This window comes from Paroedura picta, chromosome 16 (genome assembly GCF_049243985.1).
Source record: "Paroedura picta isolate Pp20150507F chromosome 16, Ppicta_v3.0, whole genome shotgun sequence".
Classification (NCBI taxonomy): Eukaryota; Metazoa; Chordata; class Lepidosauria; order Squamata; family Gekkonidae; genus Paroedura; species Paroedura picta.
The window spans coordinates 23,238,010-23,254,021 of record NC_135384.1 but is presented as its reverse complement, the minus strand read 5'-3'; the positions used below and the strand labels follow the sequence as shown (position 1 = coordinate 23,254,021).

The 16,012-nt window shown below is 49.2% G+C and overlaps 1 protein-coding gene across 10 annotated transcripts; it reads left to right on the top strand.

Annotated features, from left to right (window-relative positions):
- Positions 1-494: 494 nt before the first annotated feature.
- On the top strand, positions 495-15,600 carry SNX11 (sorting nexin 11). Of its 10 annotated transcripts, XM_077314229.1 has the most exons (11): positions 531-594; positions 3,179-3,235; positions 3,327-3,389; positions 4,172-4,353; positions 5,318-5,445; positions 6,855-6,906; positions 9,271-9,357; positions 10,866-10,966; positions 12,272-12,370; positions 13,264-13,476; positions 14,225-15,600. In XM_077314229.1, the coding sequence occupies exons 6-11, from the start codon at positions 6,883-6,885 to the stop codon at positions 14,400-14,402; spliced, it is 702 nt and encodes a 233-aa protein (XP_077170344.1). In that variant the 5' UTR covers positions 531-594; positions 3,179-3,235; positions 3,327-3,389; positions 4,172-4,353; positions 5,318-5,445; positions 6,855-6,882; the 3' UTR covers positions 14,403-15,600. The 10 variants fall into 10 exon arrangements, with proteins under 10 accessions (XP_077170345.1, XP_077170347.1, XP_077170342.1 ...); XM_077314227.1 differs by lacking the exon at positions 3,179-3,235 and having other exon boundaries at positions 504-594; XM_077314233.1 differs by lacking the exon at positions 4,172-4,353.
- The last annotated feature ends 412 nt before the right edge of the window (positions 15,601-16,012 follow it).

The window sequence follows — 16,012 nt, the reverse complement described above, 5'->3', positions numbered from 1 at the left end:
GCCTCAGTCCTGGGTTCGTTTTCCTAAGAGAAAATCCTAGTGATTTTATTATTTATTTATTTATTTAGATTTTTATACCGCCCTTCCCTACGGCTCTGGGCAGTTTACATAAAACATATAGAACATTTACATGGAACAATATCAGTATAACAATAACAATCTAACAAATATCAACATCACAAATAACAATAACCATTTAGCGGGTTTTACGTCCTCTTTGTTGTTGTTTTAAGCGCAATGTCATGCTGCGAGGCAACATTTGATGGTGGTACTTATTCGGCGAAGGATACAACTGGGTCTTTACTGGAGTTTGCTCGGGGCCAAGGGAAAAAAAGAAAAACCTGGGCTCTTCGCGCCCGCACCAAGCCATTTGCAGGCGGCAACTCGAGCGCTCGGAAACGCGTTCGCCCCCCGCGAGCGACTCCGGCGCATTCTAAGCCGGAGGACTACATTTCCCACCATCCTGCGCGGGTTGCGTTTCTAGGCGGGGGGGGGTGAGAGCGCGCACGACAGGCGGCTGGGCTTCGGGAGTCTTAAAGGGGCCGCCGCGAAAGGGAGCGTGCTGGGGGAAAGCTATTAAAGGCAACCAGGACCGTAAGTGAAGGGGGTGGACGCAGGGGAAGAGGGGAGGGCACGTGGGAAGGGGTTACCCGGGATGGAAAGGGCTTGGCTCAGGAAAGAGGCAGCGGGCAGGGGGCTTCAATCTTTGGGGAAGGCTGGGAGGGGCTCAGTGTAGAGGATTTGCGGGCAGGAAACCCCCAACGCCCTCCCTGGCGCCTTGTGCAGCTGTTGGTGGGCGCTCCTTTGCTTCCTGGGTTGCAATGGATGGGACTTGGGTGGGTGGGCCAGTGGGGTGGGAGCCCTTGGGAGGAGCCGCTGCCTGCCAGGGTTTGAAGAGACCCGGGATGGCATGCTGGAGCCCTTGGTAAGGCCGCTCCCTTCCTCTCTCGATCCGAGTCCCTGGAGCATTTCGGAGCGTCTTTGCAACGCTTGCAGAGACATGCACCTTGTTTCTGGAGCAAACACAAGTGACTCCCAAGAATAGCTTGCCAGGGGTGCTCTTCTGCGTCTTCCCTGGCCTTTTCCTGCCCCATCTAAGCCCCATCCCCACCCCATTTCTGGGAATTGTCTTGGGGCAGGGATTCTGGGGTGACGTGAGAGCTCCGCCTGGGTACCGCAGTCTTTCCCAGTTTGGATGGCCGCTGACATCCCCAGACATCACTGGAGTCCCCTTTGACAGGCCTTGTCTCTTTCTCCACAAGGGAAAATTGGCCAGTGATGAATCAATGGATTGCCTGCCTCCTGCATCTTACTTCTGCGGCCACATCTCTGAAGGGCTTCCTCGAAACCTGAAAGCTATTTCAGGGGTTCTTCCACGGCGGGAAGGCTGTTTTGAGGGAGGAGGCAGTGGTGCCCTGGTAGAGCATCTTGCCTTGCATGCAAAGGTCCCAGGTTTCCTCCCTGGCACCTGCTGGGAACTTGGACAGTTGATGTTAGTTCCTGGAGACCACATGGGTCTGGTCTGATTCCAAATAAGACAGCTTCATGAGGGTTCAGGGTAGGGTAGTTGTTTTTCGGGCCTGGCAGAAATGTAAAAAAGCTTGCAAAACTGGAGTCTGATTGGTTGCCAGCGATGTCGGTGTTGAAATGGGAACAGGGAGACTTGAGTTCAAATTCTGGCTCTGCCACAAGATTCGGTGACCTCGGGATCTCTCATCCTAGCCCCGTGGGGGTAGAAGAAGAGTTGGTTCTCGTATGCTGCTTTTCTCTACCCGAAGGAGTCTCAAAGCGGTTTACCATCGCCTTCCCTTTCCTATCCCTGAGAAGGCTCTGGCAGAACTGCTCAGTCAGAACAGCTTTCTCAGTGCTGTGGTGAGCCCAAGGTCACTCTGCTGATTACATGTGGGGGAGCAGGGAATCAAACCCGGCTCGCCAGATTATAAGTCTGCACTCCTAACCACTACACCAAGCTGGCTCTCTAGTTGTACGGACCATTTATTCTATACTCTGTAATTAAAAATAAATAAACAGAGCAAGGAGAAGGTGCCGGGGTTTGCACCTGTGTCAGTAGAGGAAGGGTATGAGATTTGTGGAGTACTGTAACCAGGCTAGAGCAACATCCTTCAGTAGATTCACCCCAATCCTTTACCACAAAAGTCTGTAATTGCATAATATATCAAGTGTACAAAAAAAGTCAAACTGTTATAAGGATTTTAAATAGAATTGGCTATTAAACCCCATTTTATTAAGTATGAGTGGAGAATGAGATGTTGTCCAGAGTTTGTTTGGGGAGTTTGTGCTTGTTCTGGGATTTGAATGTGGCTCATGTTCTTAGCCTTTTCCTGATCTAGCGCTCTTTCAGATGGCAAAATTGGGATGATGGCCTGTGCATGTCTTCCTGTTTGTAGTAGAAAGTGCATACCAGCCAACAGCAATGTTCAGTGACCGAAGAGAGTGATTTGGGTGGGCTGCCATGCTGGATTGAAGCAGTAGAAAAAAGTATGACTCTAGGGGCATCTTTAAAATTGAAAGCTTATTCCCAGAATTAAACTTTGTTGGTCTTAAAGGTGCCCCTGGACTCCCAACTTTGTTGCAAAGAGAGTGGGTAAGAGAAGCGCCTGGACCTTGAGCCTTTTTGGAATGTCTGACCTCTTTCCTTGAAGGCTGCTTCTGGCAATCCAAAATGTTTATGGGAGGGAAAGGGAGGGGTAAACTCATTGGGTGACCATGGGCCAATCATATTCTCTCTCAGCCTGATCTTCCTTCCTTCCTTCCTTCCTTCCTTCCTTCCTTCCTTCCTTCCTTCCTTCCTTCCTTCCTTCCTTCCTTCCTTCCTTCCTTCCTTCCTCTGGGGACAGGTAGAGCACTAATAGCCTCGCCTGGTGCAGGTGGGAAAATGCTGCGTGGAGCAGGTATCTCGATAGGGAGGTGTCAAAAGGCATGCCCAAATTCCTGCTCCGGCTGAGATCTTAAGTTGCACCCTGGCCAGGCTGGGGAGGCCCTTCCCAACCGCAGGACCTCCGTCTTGGAGGGGATGCGTTTCAGGCAGCTCTGCTCCAACCCTCCAGCTACAGGGTGGAGTTGAACTTGGGTCTCCTAGCCTGACATTTCAGCTATTACATCACGCCAGCTGTTGGAAGAACTCTTTGAGACTTTTTCATCTGTTTGTCTGTTTCAGCTGTTCACTTTGGAAACGGATTTTGGAGCTAAACTCTTCAGGGGAGGGGCAGTCAAGGCAAGGGCTAACCAGTTTTTAATGTATTACTTTACTTATTTAGTTCTGTAGCCTATTTGCTTCATTTATGCTTCACTTTTCTCTCCAATAGGGACCCCAAGTGACTTACATCATTCACCTCTCCTCTATTTTATCCTCCCTACAACCCTGTAAGGTAGGTCAATTAGGCTCTGCACCTGTCACTTGGCCCAAGGTCATCCAGAAGTTTCCACGGCAGAGTGAGGGGATTCAAACCTGGCTCTCACAGATCCTAGTCTGATCTTAGTCACTACAATACTGGCTTCTAAGGGCTTTTTAAAGCTCTGAAGGGAGCAGGCTAGAGGGAACTCTGTTCTACTGGAGTGAACAGCTATCTTCTGAACTGACTGGGACATGGGCCTGTCCTGGCAAATAAATGCCACAGGCTTACCCTTCCAGAAAAAGGCATGTGTATAACTTTGAGTGGCAACTGATCCTTGAGGTATTTGCTCTGGTCTGTTTTGCCAGATCCACCCCGCCCCGCCTTGTGCAGTGGGCTAGATATATTTGGGACTCTTCTTCTCAACATACGTGGTGGTGATGGAACGTGCCAGATGGCAACCCCTTGGGATTTTCAAGGCAAGAGACATTCCCAGGTGGCTTGCAATAGTGACCCTGGACTTCCTCAGTGGTCTCCCATCCAAACCATAACCAGGGCTGACCCAGCTTAGCTTTGGAGATGTAATGGCTTCGGCTATTCATGTCTGAGCTCTCAACGTACACCAGTAGAAAAGAGCAAGAATCCAGGAGCGACTTAAGGACGAAAAAAATGTGTGGCGGGGGATGAATGTTCCTGAGTCGCTGCTCAATTCTTCAGAATGAAGAAGTGGGCAGTGACTCACAAAAGCTCCTACCCTGTCTCAAGTTTTCTTAGCCTTTAAGGTTCTCCTGGACTCTTGCTCTTTTCTTCTTTTGCAGACAGACCCAAACAGCTCCCCGCCTTGATCTATCAACATATACCAGCTCCAGTCCCTCTTGCAACTGGGAGGACCCTTCAGGGCATAGCTTGCAGAACACTCTCTTGTGTAGCTTCCTCTTCACTTTGCGTGGAAGAATGCCAGAGGACGTTTCTTCTAACATAAAACAGCCTGTGTTCTCCGGTAAGAAAGGACCGGTCCTCAACCCTCTTGTGAACTTGAGGAGAAGCCTGGGCAAATGTCCAAGCGAGGAAGGCAACTGCCTATGTTATGAGAGAGAAATGAAAACAAACTCAACAAGTTGGGTTGAAAATGGCTTTCCCTTTGTCCCCCCCCCCTTCACCAGAAGAGTCCTTTGAATTGCAAAAAGGCACAGCATTCCTCTCGCGTAGCATTAACCCATAAATAGTCTCCATTGCCCCAAATGCTTCAACTTTTCTCCCTGGTTTACTTCTGAAGAGCGCCTGATTGGTGTTTACAGCTGCCTGGGATCTCCTGAAATGGAAGCCTGGAGTCACATTTCTCCCTGCACATTTCTCCCATGTCTCAGACCCAAGCTATTTTACAGGCTAGTCTGAAGAGGAGTGGCAGATGCTTTCTGTGCCTTGAGGAACCGGAAATTAGCCCCCACAAGGAGATTGTATGGGGATGTTTGTTCTCTCAGAGGTGTGAAAAGAAATTAGCAGAGTACATCCAAGTTCATCTCCATCACAATGCTCCTCCTGGCGCCCTGGGAGAAAAACTATGGTGATGGGTGGCCCTTCTCAAGAAGAGGGAGAGCGGATCAGATAAGAATTGCCAAGGGCTTTGCAATCTAATTTAAACAATACTACAGAAACAATTAGCCAGCCAGATGAGCTAATTGAGCGAGTGCAGGAACCTATTTAGGTATGTCTCTGGCCCTGACCTCAGGGGACAAGGAAGCATTTAGAACAGTTCACAATATAAACTGTGCTGTGCCTTTTAAATGTTACTGCTTTAAATTAGAGGAACGCTGTAGTCCTACCCAAGCAAGATAACCAATTTTGAGTGCAGGGTCACCATTAAGACCAGCTTAGTTTAGTTCTGAGCACAGGCTTATCCCCACAATTAAAGTTTGTCTGTCTTAAAGGTACCCCTGGACTCAAACTTTGTTCTGTTTTTTCAGGCCCACATGGCTCTCTCTTGTCCTACCTAAGCAGTAAATGAAACTAGGATTCAAGCATTAACAAGGCTTCTTTCAGGCATACATGACCCCCCACATACGTAACATGATTTCCTTCTAAATAATCTAAGGTATGTGGATGTATTATTTAAATTTAGATTTAACTTCATGCCAATGGAAATTGCTTCTGTGTGTGCTCCAGCCAGTGCAGTGTAGTCGTTAAAGTGGAGGGCTAGGATCCAGGATATTTGGGTCTGAGTCCCCACTCTGTTATGCCAGTTTATTGGGTGACTTTGGGCTTTCTCTCAGCCTAACCTACCTCACAGGGTTGTTATTGTGAGGATAAAATGGAGGAGAAGAGGCTGGTAGTTTTTCCTGCTTTAGGTCCTTATTGGGAAGAAAAGCAAGCTGTAAGCCATGTTTTGTAAAAAAAGAAAAGAACAGAAAAAAGACAAAGAAGCTGAGGTAAATAGGTTTTAAAAATTCTTAAAGCTGAGGTAACATTTGAGGTAGTCACTTGGATCATGTGGTAAGTCAATGTGGCAACCTTGGACTTCCCTAAGACATAAGTGATGAACTTACCACACTTTTTGGCAGGCCTACAAGGGATCCTATGAGCCTCTTGTGGTGCAGAGTGGTAAGGCAGCCGCCTGAAAGCTTTGCCCATGAGGCTGGGAGTTCAATCCCAGCAGCCGGCTCAAGGTTGACTCAGCCTTCCATCCTTCCGAGGTCGGTAAAATGAGGACCCAGCTTGCTGGGGGGTAAAACGGTAATGACCGGGGAAGGCACTGGCAAACCACCCCGTATTGAGTCTGCCATGAAAACGCTGGAGGGCGTCACCCCAAGGGTCAGACATGACTCGGTGCTTGCACAGGGGATACCTTTACCTTTACCTTTACAAGGGATCCTATTCAAGAATTACAAGGCCTATTAGTCCTACAGATGCCCCTTTCTGCAGCTCCTATGGGGGTATTCATGGTTCCCTTGGTAGGGTGCTGGACCGAGAAACTATGAGTTCAGATTGGGACTTGCCATAAAACTTAACTTGGTGACCTTATTCTAGAACTGACCATTACACCCGCCCTCCCTCACTTCTTGCCTTCTTTAGCTTTTTAAAATGCTTGTATTAAAAAAAAATGTGCTGATTGATTAATCAGAGATTCAGTGACTCGTGGATAAAAACACCACATCTCTTTTTAAAGATTTATATATATAATCTAAGAATGATGACCCACAATGCACTTTATTTGTTTAGTGCATTCTTCTCTTGCCTTTTCTCCAAGGAACTCATCCATTTTCTCCTTACAACAACCACTCTAACGACTAGACAGAGAAACAGCAACCGGTCCAATTCCAGACCGGGGATTTGAACCTGAGTTCCCCAGATCATAAAACGAAACCTGGCTTTGGTTTTGCTTAATAGTCTGTTATAAAAGTGAACAGAGCAGAAGAAGATTGCTCCGGAAGAGCACTGAATGAGCCACATTCTCTTCAAGAGGGCACCTGCCTGTGTTAATTTATCCTTTTCCTTCTCCAACAGATGCTTCCCAGAGGGCCGTGGATGTAGGATGTTAGGATATCAAGACCAAGAGGTAAGCTGTTGGGCTGTAGCAGATCTGATTTCCTGACCTCAGTCTCTTTCCTCCCCCATCAGAAATGGGAAGCTGCATCTGGAAATTCAGACTGGGTGTGGCCTTAAGTAGAGGTCAACTAAGCTTGCCGGGTGGCTGATGGAGAGCACAGCTCATCTTTTGTCTCATGTTCTCCGGTCACTGAGATGGCTGCATTAACGGCTTGGGCCATATCGTCGCTCAGGCTGCTTCTGTAAGGGTATTCTTTCTTAGTCCTGCGTCTCAAAACTGGAAGCAGGGCTTCTGGGAGCACCCACACAATATCATCCTCCAGTCATTCTCTTTCCTTGGTTTGGACGGAGGGGCTGTGGCTCTGCTTGGCACACAGAAGGTCCCAGGTTCAGTCCCTGGCATTTCCAGTTAAAAGGATCTGGTAGTAGATGATCTCAAAGATCTCTGCCTGAGGCCCCAGAGAGTAGAAGGAGATTGGGGTTTTAATATCCCATTTTTCTCTACCCTAAGGAGTCTCAAATCCAGGGGTAGCCAAACTGTGGCCCTCCAGATGTCCATGGACTGGCAGGGGCTCATGGGAATTGCAGTCCATGGACATCTGGAGGGCCGCAGTTTGGCTACCCCTGCTCAAATCACATTCCCTTCTTCTCCTCACACCTTAATAGGCAGGTGGGGCTAAGAGAGCTCTGAGAGAGCTGCGATTGGCCAATCCATCAGGCTTCATGTGGAGGAGTGGGGAATTTAGCCTGGTTCTTCACCACTCTCAACCACTCCAAAGAATGCTGGCAATCGTGTCTTTTTACTATATATCCACCTCAAAGCCGTGGCATAAATTCTACTCCTACTATAACATGGTCTTCAGCTTGCAGGGATAGGAGAGTTTTATCAAGAGACAGCTCTGTATTGTCAGCAATACAGAATAGGAAAAAATACTGGAATATTAGAAATAATTTTGACAATGATAGGAGGAAACAACCACTGATGAAAAGTCAACGTTGAAATTGGCACAAATCTAGAGTCTGCTTTGGTTGCTTCATTCATTATTAAAATAGAGATAAGACACATTTTGATGTTTGATTCAATAACTTATTGAAGTGTGTTGTATAAATATTATAGTATACGGATTTTGATAGCCTGGGACAGGTTCTCTTTTTTCTGTTGGTATACTTATTCAGAACCGCCTGTTTTTCGTGCTGTAGTTGTGTTGTAACATACCTTTTTGAGAACTGACAAGAATGGTCTATGCTGTACCGTTCCACATCCCCTGCTGTAAACTAAAGGTAAAGGTATCCCCTGTGCAAGCATCAGGTCATGTCTGACCCTTGGGGTGATGCCCTCTAGCGTTTTCATGGCAGACTCAATACGGGGTGGTTTGCCAGTGCATTCCTCAGTCATTACCGTTTACCCCCCAGCAAGCTGGGTACTCATTTTACCAACCTTGGAAGGCTGAGTCGACCTTGAGCTGGCTGCTGGGATTGAACTCCCAGCCTCATGGGCAGAGCTTCAGACAGCATGTCTGTTGCCTTACCACTCTGCACCACAAGAAGCTGTAAACTAGAGTTGGACAAAGTCATGGTGGGTCAGCTGAAAGGAACCTCCATGTTCAGAGGCAGTATACTTCTGAGCACTAGGGACTGGGAGGTTTCTGCAGGTTGCCCAATTCACGATTTTATTAATAGCCAACGAGTAAACCAAAGCTGAATGCTGCCAGAACTGGCCTCATGGGATACAGTTGGAGGTTCTCCCACCTGAACCCAGATCCCCCCTTCTGGGGGAATCCACCGGAGAACTTCAAGTGCCAAAACAAATGAGACAGTGTGAAATCAGCATGTCCATATCAAAGACACCATGCTGTCTTCCCCAGAAGATGGATTGGGGGGAGGGTGTGAAAGCAGAGGAAAACCAGAGTGGGCAATAAAGGCACCAAAAGCAATTCACATCAATAAGCATTCCTATATCTACACTCTACAAACAACACAAATGAATGGCAGAAACATAACACTCCTGGCAGGGACAAACTAAACAAGAAAGGCCATTGACTTCATACTTGGTTCGAGAGCTTCCATGGGAGCATCTGGCTGTCCTCTGGCTAGAGGAATTTGAATAGAATCCTAGAATCATAGAGTCGGAAGGGGCCATACAGGCCATCTAGTCCAACCCCCTGCTCAATGCAGGATCAGCCATAAGCATCCTAAAGCATCCTAAATTTGGGTTGGTTCCAGGGAGGTTTTTCCTCGTGTGTTTGAGGATTGCCTCCTTCAAGATGGATGGATTCTCTCTCTTCCCACAGACTGCCGGAAGACTGGAGAGCAGTACTGAGGGGATAAATGTGTGAATATAATCTTTCATTTCCCCTCCTGCCTTTCCTCCTAGGAGCTGACCACCGTGCGTGTCCAAGACCCTCGTGTCCAGAATGAGGGTTCCTGGAACTCTTATGTGGATTACAAAATATTTCTCCATGTAAGTATGGGAAAGTTGAAGTGCGACAATTGGAGAATGTCACAGTAGAGCAACTAAAATGATGGAGAGCACCTTTTGTGCGCAAAAATTCTATGAATTGCACAGAAAAAATACTCTTCAACAAGATATCAAATCTTGGTCATCTATCGAAATGGGTAACAAGTATGTCTAAGGCTTGGTATGCCACATAGAATCATGGAATAGAATTGTAGAGTTGGAAGGGACCTCCAGGGTCATCTAGTCCAACCCCCTGGACATTGCAGGAACTCAACTACCTGCCCACGTGATGTCATGTGGTTTGTGGCACTCTTTGCCACAGGTTCTAAGGTACAATGGATAAACTGCTTTTAAAAAGGGATAATTATTCATTCATTTATAGCTTGCCTTTCTCCCCAAAGCACTTGTCTCTGTTTTATCTGCACAACAACCCTGTGAGGTAGGTTAGACTGAGTGTGTGTGCATGGCTGACCCAGGGTCACCAGCAAGCTCCCACGGCTGATTAGATGGCCGTTCTTATTGGGGATGCATATTATCCTACTGAAAACTATGCTGCCGTTCAGCTCCGTCCTTTATTTAAACGGTCATAGCCCCGAACAGTGGTAAAACACAGTACATTAAAAAAAAAACAGATGCAACAGAGATAAAGGGGGAAATAGAACCATCCTCCATGGGGCAGAATAAAATAGAACAACTCCCAATAGGACAAGTACGAATTTTACAAATAAATCACCCTGTCTTAAGGCATTGGATTTTGGATGGATTTTGTTTCTGCCGGTGCAGAATGCTGCAGAAGAGGCAGACACCTGAGGGTCCCCATCATTCCTGGATCAGAACGCCCAGGAAACCTCTTAAGCACGGGACAATCAATCTGAGACAAATACCATTAGAGAAAGGTTCAGAGTCATAAAACATGGTCTGCAGTTTCTATTTGCCCGTTATCTATTTATGCTGTATTCTTCTGGAGGGTTCAGAATGGATAGATCTTATTTTTAAGATTTTTTTAAAATATATAAACCACTTAAAAAAAAAAAAAAAGGAGGAATGCAAGTAGAACAGCAACGGATTCTCAAAAGTATACCAAACAGGCCATATTGAGAGCCAGCTTGGTGGAGTGGTTAGGAGTGCGGACTTCTAATCTGGTGAGCTGGGTTTGATGCCCCGCTCCCCCACATGCAGCCATCTGGGTGATCTTGGGCTCACCACAGCGCTGATACAGCAGAGCCTCTAATTCAGGGGCAGTCAAACTGCGGCCCTCCAGATGTCCATGGACTACAATTCCCAGGAGCCCCCTGCCAGCGAATGCTGGCAGGGGGCTCCTGGGTATTGTAGTCCATGGACATCTGGAGGGCCGCAGTTTGACTACTCTGCTCTACTTCCTTGTCCTTTGGAGCCAGGTGCTTATAACACCGGTTTGGTTTTAACATAGCAGCCAGCAGAGGGAGCCAGAGTTAGAAAGAGAGGACGGGGACCCTGCAATATGAGGTATGTCCCTCCTGTCTTTTATGCAGACCAACAGCAAAGCTTTCACCGCCAAGACATCTTGTGTGCGCAGACGGTACCGGGAGTTTGTGTGGCTGAAGAAACAGCTGCAGAAGAATGCTGGATTAGTGTAAGTATGAAACAGCAGCCTTCTTTTTCTTAAACAGCTTGCTTTACTCCAAAGCTGACTGTCGGGAACAGTCAAGATTCTGCTTCTCCCAAGCTTAGAAACTTCTTTTTCTGAGTGACTCTGCTTTTATTCCCTGCATAAATCTCGAAGACGATCATGAAGCTCAAAAAAACTACGGGGAGACTTCTTGTGCATGCGAGGTTGCAAGCTGAGGATCTTCCGTGAACTTCCACGAATTTGGATGCAGTGGCTGTTCAGGAAGACTCCCCACCCTTCAGCTGTTTGGTTTAAAGGGCTCCGAGCCATTTGAATGCTGCTTTCTGCTCCCCGCAAAAAAACATGGGGAGCAGAAAGCAAGAGTTGAAAAATTAAATGGCTCACAAGCGAATATTATCTGCTTCCGCTGGAGAGCCGGTGTATTGGTTCGTGGTTCAGGCACAAAGCGAACCACAAAAATGGGGTTCGTGCCCATCCCTCTTGAACAGATTTGAAACTGGAGGTTTTGTAAATATAGTTTGACATCACTCAGCTGTCAGGGGAGTTCTGATCCCGACATGGCTGCAAAAATTCTGCTCTGCAAATGCTGATTCTGGAGGGCCAAGCCAGACTAGATGCTGGTCCCTGTTCTATTTGAGCCTGTTGCCGCCTCTGCAATTCTGAGACAGCGTAGTGGGCACAACCACACAACGGCCGCCACAGCTTGCCTTCCGCCGCACAGCAAAGATGCTTGTGCTGTAGTGGTAGCTGCTGCCAAAGCAACAGTTTTAAAAGTCTGCACATCCATCATGTCTCCAGTGGCCAATCAGAAGCCTCACCTGGCCCTGTTCACATTCTAAAACCACTTGGGACCGCGTTGGGGGACTCCTGGCTGAGGTCAAAGCCCTCCAGGTTGACTAGAAGAGGTGCTGAGTCTTTGCAAGTTTGTGCGGCATGATCTTAGCAGTTCGGTTATGGGAAAGCCAAAACAGACATGATGAAAATCATGGATTTCTGTGCGTTTGTGAAAGGTAAACGGCAAGTGCATGAGACCCCCAGTTGGGGTCTGGGGCATATAGAGAAAATGGGCTTTCCTGCGTGGTTGGGTCATCAAAACCTGCCCCCCAATTCCCATTTATTAGCATTTCAGGAGGAAAAGCTATGGGTGCGAGGCTTCCCACCAAGCTGACCGGAACAAAATGGCTGATAAAAAGGACAGACGCTCAAAGAGATGCTCTCTTTGTAGTGCACAAGGCTATGCCGAGAAGCCATGGATACTTCTTGCTTGTTCACGTGGGATGTTTTCCTTGTGCTTCTCCTACCCCCCAGGCCCGTCCCAGAGCTTCCAGGGAAGTCCACTTTCTTTGCTGGCAATACGGATGAGTTCATCGAGAAGCGACGGCAGGGTCTTCAGCAGTTCCTGGAGAAGTAAGTGGAAAACGCAGGGAGGGAGGAGGGCGCATCTATCACTCCGGTTTCTCTTGCGGAAAACGGAGGAGCCGATGATTGAGGGTTTGAAGACGCTCTACTTGGTTTAGCAAGACCTTCCTTCTGTCTCTGGGTTCTGAACTCATCTGGCATAGAAAACCTTTCCTCCCTCGCCTAAAATATTAGAACTCGGGGGCATCCAAACTGGACGGGCAGTAGGTGCAGGACGGACAAAAGGAAATACCACTTTACGCAGCAAGGGATTGAAAGGGGGAATTTGCTGCCAGAGGTCGTAGTGATGGCCACAGATATAGATGGCTTTAAAGGGGATTGGATTATTTCGTGGAGGATGAGTCTATTGATGGCTGCTGGTCATGGTGACTGAGGGGGACCTCCACGTTCAAAGGCAATCAGCCTCAATCCTGGACCCAGGAGGCAACATCAGGAGAAGGCCTCAGCTTGGTGTAGTGGTTAGGAGTGAGGACTTCTGATCTGAGGAGTCGTGTTTGAATCTGTGCTCCCCCACACGCAGCCAGCTGGGTGACCTTGGGCTAGTCACGGCACTGATAAAGCTGTTATGACTGAGCAGGAATATCAGGGCTCTCTCAGCCGCACCCACCTCACAGGGTGTCTGTTGTGGGGAGAGGAAAGGGAAGGCGACTGTAAGCTGCTTTGAGACTCCTTTGGGTAGAGAAAAGCGACATATAAGAACTAACTCTTCTTCACCTCCTCCTCCTCCTCCTCCTTCATCATCATCACCATCATCATCATCACCACCACCATGTCCACCTTGAAGTTGGCCACTGTGTGAGGCAGGATGCTGGACCAGATGGACCACTGGCCTGATGATCCAGCAGGGCTCTTCTGACGTTCTGATGTTCTCCTTGTTCCAGGGTGGTCCAAAACGTCGTCCTCCTTTCCGACAGCCAGCTCCACCTCTTCCTGCAGAGCCAGCTCTCCGTGCCGGAGATTGAAGCCTGCGTCCAAGGACGGGGCGCCCTGAGCGTCACGGATGCCATCCTCCATTATGCCATGTCGAACTGCGGCTGGGCACAGGAGGAGGACAGCCGCTCCGCCACGCTGGCAAGAGGGGATTTGGGTGGCAGGTGAGCTGCACAAGTGAGAGCCCAAACTCCCAGCCCCCTCTAAGACCCGAGGCTTATTGGTAGGACAAAACCAGGTCAAGAATATCTCTGTTCACCCCTTCTTGAGCCAAACTGGAAATGGATATATATAAAAAGGATCCCTGAGTCAGACCTGGGTGACCTGGCCAGCTAACCTAACAACAAGCCTGTAGGGTAGGCTAAGCTTTGCGTGACTGTTGCAGTGATCATGTTGGTTGAGTAGGGATTTGTCCCCCAGTCTGCCTGGTCCTAGTTCGAACTCCGCGGTCACCCTTCCTTGCAGCCTTCCAGGAGGGCTGTCACATGGCCCGTGGAGCTGCTGTCCTTTCTGTCCTTCTCTGTCCGTTCTCCCTCTGTGTTCCTCCCTCTTGCCTCGACCTCTTCCTTGTCCCTCTGTAGTTATGTTGGCCTGGGTCGTCTTGGCTCCCAGCACTTCTGGGGTAGCCCAGCCTGAGAGGCATCTCACTTATTCTCTCCCTTCTCCTCTCCCCCTCCGCCTTCTTTGCTTGGAGGACTGCTCTCCCTTTGACATCTCATGTGATGGAGTTCTTGCTGTCAGGTCTCCCAGGTCCACGCCATGCCAGGGTGAACAGGGGGCTTCTGGAGGCCTCTTCTGGGGGGGGGGGCAGCAGTTCAGGCACTCAAGGATGTTGACCCGGGAAGGGTTGGAGAAATACCCATATTCTTCTGAATGCGTTGGTTTCTCCTTTCTTTCTGCCTCGAACCCAAGCTTTGACGGAGGAAGCCGCCTCGCCGGAAGCGGCGTCGAGCACCTCCCGCTCTGGAGCGACCTCAGCATGGAAGACAGCCAGCTGGAGAGTCCCGATTCCGAAGAAGAGGCGTGCCACTCAGCGGGGCTACTCCAAGCCGGCCCCATAGCGCCAGCCGACCGCGTCAAGGAGCAGTGAAAGCCCGGGAGAGGCCCTCTGGCTTGCAGTCGGAGCGGCACCTCGTCTCACGGATGCTTTCTTGGCGGCTGGGTTGCCCGCCAGTCCCGAGCGGGGAGGAGCTGCTGGGCTGGATCTGGCTCGGACCAGCGAGAGCACTCACTGCACAAAAGCGAACAGCTGGTGCCCAGGGACCCTGGCATCGCTCTAAACGAGAGGCACTCCTGTTTTCCGTGGCGCGAGTCTTCCCGATCAGAGAGCTGGCTTCCTGCAGGAGCTTTCCCAGCTGAACGCTTCTTTCCCCCCGCACGGCAGAGCAATCCCACCGGACAGGGAAAGGCTCTGATTTTGGATCTGGTCGCACCCTCCCTCTCTCTTCCCTGCCTTCATAACTGGTAGAGGACAGCTGGGCTTCCGAGACAAGCACGGCCTTGTAGGCGTGTCCAATTGCTCGCCTGGGGTTGGACTTCCCTCTGGTATGGAGCCGGAGAGCCCACCGGCTGGCCACGGACGCCAAGCCCACATCTGGGTTCCCCGGCTCATTAGCGTGCATGATTCTTCTGGAGTCTGATTAAGAACATACTAACTCGGGAGAAAAGGAAGGAGATTATTTTGCAGTTGTTTGGCATGCCGGATGCTTCTCGCAGGGGACAGACTCTTAGCTGCTTCAGTGGGTCCAGCATTTGAAAAGAGATCGGGATTTGGTTGTGGGGGAAGAGTCCAAGGAACCCTCCTGAAACTCTAGAAGTGAAATGGCCTTCCTTTTCACCCCCTCACACCTCTTCTTCTTTAGTTGGGTCGTTGACAATCCCGCCCAGTCATCGCCTTGTAGCATCTCCTCACTGCTTGCTCACTGTGTTGATCGCCGTGTTCGACTCTTTTCTAAAAGGCAGTGCAGGTGTGTGTTTTGGGGGAAGGGCTGTGTAGAGGTGCTGCCCTCCTTCCCCACCCTCCTCTGTTACAGAAAAAGGGCTCACTTGTGCAATCTCCCCCTCCCCACCCCCGTTTAATTAAAAACGGCGGCAAGTTTCTAGTCCCTTGGCATTTGAAGGGGAAATTGAAAACGGCAGGTGAATCTCGGCTGCAAGCGGCAAGATTGGCTCGTCATTTTTAAAAAGGGGAACGAGCCCTTCCTGCTCTGACTCCAAGAGCTGGATCTCCCTCCGTACCCTTTTGTCTTCCCCTTGGTTTCAATAAACACGATGCAAGTTGAACCATTCTTTGAAATACAGCTGTGCCTAGAGAAGGGATGTTGTGGAGGGGAGGGGGGGGAGACCCCGTCCCTTTTCTATTTCACGGGACGGAGGCGTTTTCGTAAGAGTAACCGTAACCGTGGCAGGATGGTGCGGTAGTTTCCGAGGGCAGACATGTTGGTCTTCAGCCTAATAAAATCAGAGTCCAGTAGCACCTTTAAGACCAACAAAGGTTTATTCAAGGCGTGAGCTTTCGAGTGCAAGCTCTGCTTGCACTCGAAAGCTCACGCCTTGAATAAACCTTTGTTGGTCTTAAAGGTGCTACTGGACTCTGGTGCTACTGGACTCTGATTTTGTTGTGCTGCTTCAGACCAACACCAGCCGTTTGAATTCAGCCTAATCGTTAAAGTTGAGTCTAGTTGCCTTTCCGAGGCCTGC